Source organism: Micropterus dolomieu, linkage group LG21, assembly GCF_021292245.1.
Source record: "Micropterus dolomieu isolate WLL.071019.BEF.003 ecotype Adirondacks linkage group LG21, ASM2129224v1, whole genome shotgun sequence".
In the NCBI taxonomy this organism is placed as follows: Eukaryota; Metazoa; Chordata; class Actinopteri; order Centrarchiformes; family Centrarchidae; genus Micropterus; species Micropterus dolomieu.
Genome location: NC_060170.1, coordinates 2,469,955 through 2,478,985, shown reverse-complemented (window position 1 = coordinate 2,478,985; position 9,031 = coordinate 2,469,955). Strand labels below are relative to the sequence as shown.

General features: G+C 40.3%; 1 protein-coding gene across 1 annotated transcript; it reads right to left on the bottom strand.

Annotated features, from left to right (window-relative positions):
- Window positions 1-2,098: 2,098 nt before the first annotated feature.
- LOC123960257 (LIM domain transcription factor LMO4.1-like) lies at window positions 2,099-5,915 on the bottom strand. The gene is made up of 5 exons (XM_046034897.1): window positions 5,567-5,915; window positions 4,639-4,877; window positions 4,431-4,527; window positions 3,903-4,061; window positions 2,099-2,807 (listed from the first exon to the last, which is right to left on the bottom strand). Exons 2-5 carry the CDS (start codon window positions 4,851-4,853, stop codon window positions 2,799-2,801), a joined length of 480 nt encoding a protein of 159 aa, XP_045890853.1. The 5' UTR covers window positions 4,854-4,877; window positions 5,567-5,915; the 3' UTR covers window positions 2,099-2,798.
- Between the last annotated feature and the right edge of the window lie 3,116 nt (window positions 5,916-9,031).

The following is a 9,031-nucleotide window of genomic DNA, read 5'->3' as shown; positions in this document are numbered from 1 at the left end:
AGCTGCAGATACTTGCTAATTCTGTGGTGGTTTGTGGTGGCAGTGAATGGTTTAGGGAATTCACATATTAAATGTGAGCTATGATTGGTTTTGTGAACCTCACATTATTTAGAAAAGGAGAATAACCACTCTACTACAATTTAATATGACTGATGTCATATTATTGTAGTGACTGTACAAGTTAAGATGTAGCATCACTAACAGCAGTTAATCTTATGGAAATGCAGCTCAAATGCAGCTCAAATACAGCTCAGGGGGCAGAAGTAGCTCAGTCTGGCTGGGAACTAGAAGGTCACCGGTTTGAGTCAAGCTCGGACTACAGATGGAGTGTGGACTAGTAGCTGGAGAGGTCCACCTCCTGGGCACTGCTGAAGGTGGCCTCGAGCAAGCCCCTGAACTCCCATCCGCTCGGGGCGCCACACTGAGTGGCAGCCCCCTCTGACATCCCTGTGTATTTCAGATCTGTGTGTGTATAATAAACAAACATTAACAAGAGAGCAAAAAAAGTATCTCTTCTTCTTCAAAAACACAAGTGCAACATAATGAGCATTTAGCATTCAAGACAAACTTAAAGACAAAATTAAAGTGAAAATGAAATTGATGAAGAGTTTAATAATTAAATTTGGAAAATATTCCTAAAAACAGTTGTTAACAAAAGTGGGAACTGAGCCCCCCTGTTCTCCTGCTGTTTAGACTTAAGTTCACATCTGGTGACACAAAGCAGCCTGGACCATCACAGAGATGTGTAAACCAACACCAGCACATTATCCACACTCAAAAACTTGGTCTGACCTCTCCACACACAGAGAGGTATAGTCATTCGAAAGACCTCCTTGCTGGCAGATCAGCATCAGAACGGAACTGTGCTGAAGGAAGGCAACCATATTGGATCTGTATCACACGAGTGTCTGTGCAAGAAGGAGGCTTCACTGGTCCTCTTCATCATAAGCATGTAAAAATATCCTGGCATCATCATGTGTCTTCACACAGTGTGAGGTTGAGGAGCTCAGGCAATTACACTCATCTGCATGTGTTAATATGATTAATTAGGAGGAATAAACACTTTCCTATGACACAGGCTACATGGTGAGCCATACACCTGCAGAAGCTCTGATAAAAGACAACACCTCATGGCAAAGAGCCTTTTCATGAGCTCTGCTAATTGGCATCTGAAAACGTTCTGGCTAATTAGGAAAAGGCAGATGAGGCTTGATTAGTTTGAATGCAAAGTGTAACTTGTGGTGCGGTGGGACTCGGGAATGTGCCGAGGTTTTATTTCTTCACCATCATGATACAAAGATAATTGTAATTGTGATCATTTGCATACGTTAATGAATTTGCGTGACGCTTCTTGATCAGACGTGGAATAAATAATTGATGCAGTATCAGCACCTACCATGACAAGTGGGACATTTTGAAATAGCTAAGCGCATTAAGGTGCAAGTTTGATGGCTGCCATGCTCCCAGGCAAGGTGTAAAAGTACAGCAGATCCTATCTTCTGCTTTCTGCCTGCTGCGTACTCCACCGCTATCACACAAGATTAACTCCCAACCTCTAATGGTATGCTGAGACTTTAAATTTTTACATAGCTTTAAAAAGGCACACCGAGTTAAGAGCGAATTAGCTCAGGAAAATAATTTTCAGAAGCCATGCAGAGTGGCAGAGAACAAAGAGCTGTGGTGGGAAACGACCCAGGCTGTGTGGGAGCTTTAATTGGAACATGGTAAACAGTAAATACATCAGATTGTTTCAAATGCCCTGGATGTAGAGGGGGGCACTCCCCTTTAATTAGCCTGCTTTCAGATTAGGCTTTATTAGAGGCAGGCAGGCAGCCACCGATCCAGTCAGCCACGGGATATGCCCCGAGTTCGGCCTCCCAGGAGCTCCAGCAGCACAGATACAGGGCTCATGTTTAATTGCTTCTGTAAATGGTCAGAACTCAAGCCCCCTAATTCCATTCCTCTGGGTAATCAGGCGTGTTTTCACCATACACGGCTAAAGATAGTGAGAGACAGTCACATCCACCAAGCTAGGTACCATGCAATACAATGCCACTCTAATGCCGGTAAGGGGCTTCAATGACCTCAGCTCACTTCGTGACATGTTACAGGAAAATCTTTTTAATAGGATTTTTGTTTTCAACTTCAACTTCCACAACTTTCACCCCCCCACACACACTGAAGAGGCGTCTGGTAATGAAATACAACTCTACAGAAGAAACCTTCACTGGATCATTTCAGATCCTTGTGCAGGGCATCGGAAAAATTAGTAATCGTAGGTAAAAGCAACGTCAGATTTGATTTCCGTAAGTGTTGCCTGACATCAATTTTATATTCAACCCTCAGTGTGTAAGATCCCAGATTAACATATACAAGACAGAGATCAAGAGTTCATTAAAACACTGACGCTCAGGGGAAACAATGCCACATGGCATAAGCAAAGCTTTGACAGTCATTTTACAGCTGTCCATCAAACGTTCCTTCAAGCGTCTTTTGTTCCCTCTTCCAGTTGGTGCAGGCTTTCATCGTCATTGTTTCCTCCAGTCAACATACACTGTAAGTCTTTGCATGATGCACAGACCACTTTAACATCGAACACAACATAAATGTGACCTTGTTTACAATATATTGAGACTCTGATATGGGGACGGACGGATATGTTGGTGAGAAACTGCGTCCTCTCCAGGGAAGAGAGTTGGGGCGGTGATGAGAATCCACAACAGCAGCGACAGTAGCAGAAGAAGAGTGCACCGAAGAGAAGTGAAGCTTGGGAGGAAAGGCAAGGCAACACGCAGCACTCAGCAAACCTGCAGACAAAAAGAGAGGGAAAATGGTTAGGGTCACTGCCGCAACAGACATTTCAGGTTCATTTTTATGGCCTTATGCGTGTGAATACAAAGCCCTATAGCTGGGGGATTTATATGTCTGTTTCCTTCTATTTAAGAGTTCTCCTCATTTTAAATTCAAGTTTATTTTAACTTATAGATGCAAACACATAAATAAATAAAATTTAACCCATTGTATAATATTTGAGGATGAATAAATCTAAAAACAAAATACAATACGACATAAAATCATTTGTTAGATTATAACAATGCACCAAATGTAAAGTGTAAAGTAGCATTGTAATAGCACCAGCTTATGAAGGTACATTTTAAAGACTTTTCCAGTACAGTTACCAACTAGCATTTCAGTTCTTCTGAAATCCTGGTTCCATTTTTTCAGTGACGGAAGAAGTATTCAGATTTTTCTTAGGTAAAAAGAAATTCAACAATATATAACAAAAACTCCATTATAAGTAAACGTGTTCAAAGTGACACCTAAGTAAAAATAAACAAGTATTAACAGCAACATGCACTTCAAGCATCTAAAAAGGTGCAAATAGTGCACGTCAGTTATGTTATTATATATAATAATGTTGGATTATTATTACCGATGCATTTTACAACACATACAGTGGAATAGTTTCATCTGAAAGAATTTATTTTTAAGCTGATGATATGGTTTGTATATACACACACACAATATCCATTTATAAAAGTAACTAGTGACTTGTGAGCTTTCATATAAATGTAGTGAAGTAAAAAGTACAATATATTCCTGAGAGGTAGTGGAGTAGAAGTATAAAGTAGTATATGAATGAAAAAGTATTCCACAACTGCCATTTTTATCAACGTTATTCTGTCTTCACCTCTTCAATCCCATGTTATTTTTCATTCCCTGTAGTGTAAACACTGATGGTTGCATTATGAAGACAGCACCTTTGATCTTTCGTTATTCACATTTTTGCCCACATGGCTGTTTCAATTTTTTCATATAAATTACATGTCCTCATGTGGCAGCCATTTTCCCCACGGGGAGCCAACATATTCTATTATTCACATTACAAGCCCTTTATTCACCTTCTGGTCTGTCAGCACAGAGTTGCTCTGAAGTGGAGGCAGGTGGCTGGTGAGCAAGGCAGCGCCGGGTCTGTCATGCTCACAGAAGATTGTACCGTTGATGTAATGGAAGCGATCACCAGGCATCAGTCTGTTTCTACAGGTGGCACAGCTGAAACACTGCAGAGGAGCAACACAAAGGGTCAGAAATTTAATGGAAGAAATTCATCTAACACATTCATCTACTGTTGGCATGATATCAAATATTTTAGTGAGAAAAGTCTCCTGATGTGAGAAAATAAAATGGATGGATAAATATTAATTAAAATATGAAACATTGCAGTCTAATCTGTTGATAAAACACGTTGAAAGCTGTTGCCTCAAACTAATTTTAAAAGTGAGTAGATGAGGCAAAAAAAAAATAAAATGAAGGGCTAAATTCCTTTCTCTCCTGATACCTAGGGGACATATCTTCCTGTCCATCCCAGATGTTTCTGTCAAACAAGCAGCGGGAAACAAAGCATGCTGATGTGAGAGCTGGGGATTCACCTTGAGGTGGTAAACATTTCCCTGTGCCCTCATCACCATTTCGTTGGCTGGGATCGACTGGCTGCAGGCGCTGCACGCCCCGCTGTGCCCGAACAGTCTGCAAACACAAAAACACAGATTGCTCAGTCTGTGCGGCTTCCAAAATCGAAAACCAGCAACTTCCTCTCTCCCCCGCCCTCCTCCTCTGCCACCCCTTCCTTCCTCTCACCTGATGTAGTCACTCCGACACAGAATCATGCCCCCTTTGCTGTAGCAGGTGGTGCCAATGTCCCCCAGCTGGGCTTGGCAGCAAGAGCACTTGAGGCAGCGAGTGTGCCAGTAGCGCTCCATGGAGAAGAGCAGGAAGCGGTCGGAGATCTTCCCCCCGCATCCTGCACATGACCTGGAGGCCGGTGGTACACCTGACGCTTGGCTGTTCACCATGCTGATGTGGGCCCTCAGAGGCTCCTGGGCACAGAGAATAGAGGTTTGACAAGTGAAACAGGTCTAACAGCTATGTTCACTTTACCAAATTTTCAAGAAAAATGTCTGATTCTAATTCTCTTATTTTTAGTAAGAGTTCATAGTAAACCCCTTTTTGTATTTACTACACACATGAGCCATTTCCACTTCCCTGACAAACCCACTCAGGGCTTCTGCTTCAGCATGACTGCAAGTGCTTGATAACTTGGTAACTTTAAAAGCTGTAACAGGTTGACCTAAACACTTACACACACATTACTAGAGAGAATAACTGGAATACTTCCACGGACAAATGACATGTAAAATATATTAGAAATATGTTCTCTATTGCTCTATAACTTCCATATATCAAAAGTAATCTTCTTACTGATTTGACAAGTAGACTGTGGGGAATGGATTTACAGGCATTAACATTATGTCAGCGGTGGACGTGAGGGGGGAAAAGGGGGGAAAGTCACCAAATGGGACTTTTGGAAGAGAGCCAGTAATGGGACTAAATGTAATGCTAGGAGCATTAGAAAACCATTGTTTTAGTCTGCATTTACTGTTTTCTACTTTACATTGTATATAAAGTATGTTAGCTTAACTGACGTGATGTTTACAACCAGGAGATAATAGCTAAAGGAAAGCTTTATTCAGAAATAACCTTACAGGAAAAAGAAGAGACATGTTACCTTATCGTGCCGAAGGTTTCCCTCCTGCGTTCAAGTTTGAGAAGGTGGAAAATATTCACAAGAACCTCGACACGCTTAGAGTTGTAAAACCGCACTTAGATTTGGCATGTTCTGGTCTCCGTGGCTTTCCAGAAAAAGGCAAAGCAATACAACATAAAGCCCGGGACGGCGCGGTGACGCTGATAGTTGAGCAAAGTCTCCCCGACATCCAGCTCCGAAGACAAATGACTACACGTAACCCCGAGCAGCAGACATGACGCAGCTTCTCTTCCTCTCCGCTCTCTTACAGCTGTTGGTCTATCAACATGCCTTCATCTGTTTCTAACGCTTTTGACAGCGACACTATTAATCAAATTGCGCAAGGGGCTATTTAAATTACCAAGAGGGGACGCAGCCGAGATGAAACGCGCAGCAGCCAATGGGAAAGCAGGGGGCGTGTCCGCAGTCAAAATGATTTATGAGTTTGTAGTGGCTTATTAATATGCACATTCACATCCCTTAAGCTCCCCATAGGGTGATACTGAGTGTGTGTGCAGTATTCACATTGGAAACAGCTATAAAAACAAGTTATGGTATGTTGTTTTTATAGTTTACCTATCTATGTAGATCACACCGGCTCTTGTACTGTATAAGGAGGAAATGTGTCGAAAAACCATTTTCATAGATTCCCTGAAAACATTTCATCGACCGAGGGTTGAAGTCACAACTTCTCGAGTCAAAGTGTTAAAATGACGAGGAGGGTGTGTATGAATTCGCAGGGAACAATGTTTATTGTGTTTTAATATTTAGTGTGCAGGTCAGCCATCTTCACAACTCATTTTATGTAAGTCCAAGTCTCAATTATCTTTTTGGAAAAATAACAACATAGTTATTTCTAGTGAATGCACTTTGGATGTTGATCATCTCTAATTTAGCTGTTTCAGTTTGATACTATTATTTTACTTAGGCCTATTATTATTTTTTACCTACATGAAGGTATTGATAAGAGCACTTTAAAATATCACATTTGCTTGCTGCATAGCCAACTAGTGTTGCCTGTATCTGTTGCTATCCTGATATGGACATGTAGCCAACCAAACCACTTGATTTGATGTGTGCTGCCTTCTCCAATAGCTTAGGCACCCAATACTGCAACTACTGAGAAAGCCAAGGTCAGTTTCACCAGCAATATTATTTAATGAATTCACTATTTAATGAAGTCACTGTCGGGCATCGCTGTAAGACAATAGCAACCAGTGTGAATTAGAGAAAAGAAACAAGCTAATTTCCATCAAATGAAAGCCATGCCCTGCACAACAAGATAATTATTAAAATGTTCAAATCAAATCAATCCAATGATCATCTGTCATGACAAAGGCTGCTTTACAAATGCATCAGTAAGTTGTTTATTACCACAGAACATTAGACAATTTTTTATGCGTTCATATTTCAGCGTTATAAAAAGTGGCATTTAGTTTGCCTTATGTGTTCTATGGCTGCAAATGCAATTCTAGCTAGCTAATGTTAGGTCAGCGTGGCCAAGCTAATGCTATACACTACATGTTACACAGATAAGAAATCATAATGTATTATTTTGTATGACTCCTAAAGTAGGATTTTTCATTTCTTTTCAACTTATTATTTAAATGTGTTACATCACTATTCACTATTATCACTATTACAAAAAGGAAAAAGTTCACAAAAGTCAAAATGTTCATTGATCATGTTTCAGTATCTTAAAAGCTTTGGGATTTTACTAATTCAAAGGTTCGATACATGTTGTCATGAAAGGATTTTGCAAGTGCTTGCTCATGGTGGGAATTGTTGGCTCTCTGTAAATAATATTACAAAGAGTTTGGTCTAGACCTGCTCTATATGAAAAGTTCTGGGGCCCCTGTATTCTCTTTATATCTGCTGCCCATAGACAGATTTAATATCACATATAATCTTTTTGCGAATGACATCCAACTTAATTTTTCTTTTAAACCTAGTAAGGGTCCACTATTAGGGACTGGGCAGCAGAAACATTTTTACAGCAACACTGATAAGACAGAGGTTCTGGATGTTGCTCTGAAAAAACTTACCCCAATGATAATGCAAAATACTGGGTCTCTTTCCTCTGCTGTCCACTGAAATCTGAAAAATTTAGGGGTAGGATTTGATCAATCCACATCGTTTTAAACCCATGTTAGGCACCGAATCTAGAGATTTTTATTGCAGGTATTGTATGTATTCTATATTTTTTTATGTGCTTTGTATTTAGATCACTTCTTCTCCACGACGCTTTGATGGTCATTTTATCTTCTGTGTTTTGGTTCTTGTGACTGTGAAAAGCACTGTCCAAATAAAGTTTACTTACTTACTTATTGAAGTGGTATGTTTGGTCAATATCTCACTGCCACTTTTTTATATATTTGGAATATTTGGCAGAATATGGCCAGATCAAGCAATACAGCCAAACATTAGGCAGAGGCCACTAATTGGCGGACCGCGGTCATGGATTCGTTGTTGCTCAAGGACCTTTCAGCAGAGCAGAATAGGCCTCAGTAGGTGTGAGGTCTTACAGTATATGAGCCTGCCACACTGCTGTACTTCCAGCAGAGATCCAGTAGAGGACAGCACCCTATAATGTTGCAAGGAGCTGTACATCCTGATATAGAGGATAAATATGATGGAATGAGTGAAAACCAACACAGAACAGGAACTGTATGCTGCATCAGAAAATTGTTTTTCTCAAAGGATCAGCAATCCTGATATTCTCTGATGATCCTGATATACATGACATACTCTGCTTCATCTTTAAAGTAATCTTATTCTTATCTTCTCTATCTTCTCTATCTCTCTTCTTATATTTGGTTTTACAGAAATATTTAAACATTAACAAAATGTTAATAAATAGAACATGCAGAAACATGTCGAAATGTTTTCAATAATATATATAGATAGATAGATAGATAGATAGATATATACTTTGTTTTATGTAGCGCTGACATATTCATTCTTTTGTTACATTTTCATTTTGAAATTGACATTTGTCATCGGGGGCAGCTGTGGCTCAGGAGGTAGAGCGGGTTGGCCGTTAATCGGGAAGGTCGGCGGTTCAATCCCCGGCTCCCCCTGGTTGCATGTCGAAGTGTTGGGCAAGATACTGAACCCCAAATTGCCCCTGGCGACTGTTCCGCCATTGTATGAATGTGTGTGAATGTTAGTTTCGGTTTGAGCACTTAGGCTCAGTGTATGAAGGTGAATGCAGATGTTGTGTAGAAGCGCTTTGAGTGGTCAAAGCGCTTGAAAAGACCAGAAAGGTGCTATACAAATACAGAACATTTACATCGCTGGTGTTTTATAATTGTCCGAGGTTTCTCTCCATATTGCCTGTCTCAACCTGTATATTCTTTGTGTATGCGTTTATGAAAAAAGCCTTGATCGAGGGGTTTTAGCAAACTATATACCTATATCTAACCTTTCATTTCTCTCTAAGATCTT

What these genes read in the sequence shown, in the direction of transcription:
- LOC123960257 (XM_046034897.1), bottom strand. Translation starts at nt 4,853, where the DNA reads ATGGTGAACAGCCAAGCGTCAGGTGTACCACCGGCCTCCAGGTCATGT. An exon ending in TGTCGGAGTGACTACATCAG is followed by an intron (nt 4,528 to 4,638) that starts GTGAGAGGAAGG and finishes TTGTGTTTGCAG; the next exon opens with ACTGTTCGGGCACAGCGGGG. An exon ending in GAAATGTTTACCACCTCAAG is followed by an intron (nt 4,062 to 4,430) that starts GTGAATCCCCAG and finishes GCTCCTCTGCAG; the next exon opens with TGTTTCAGCTGTGCCACCTG.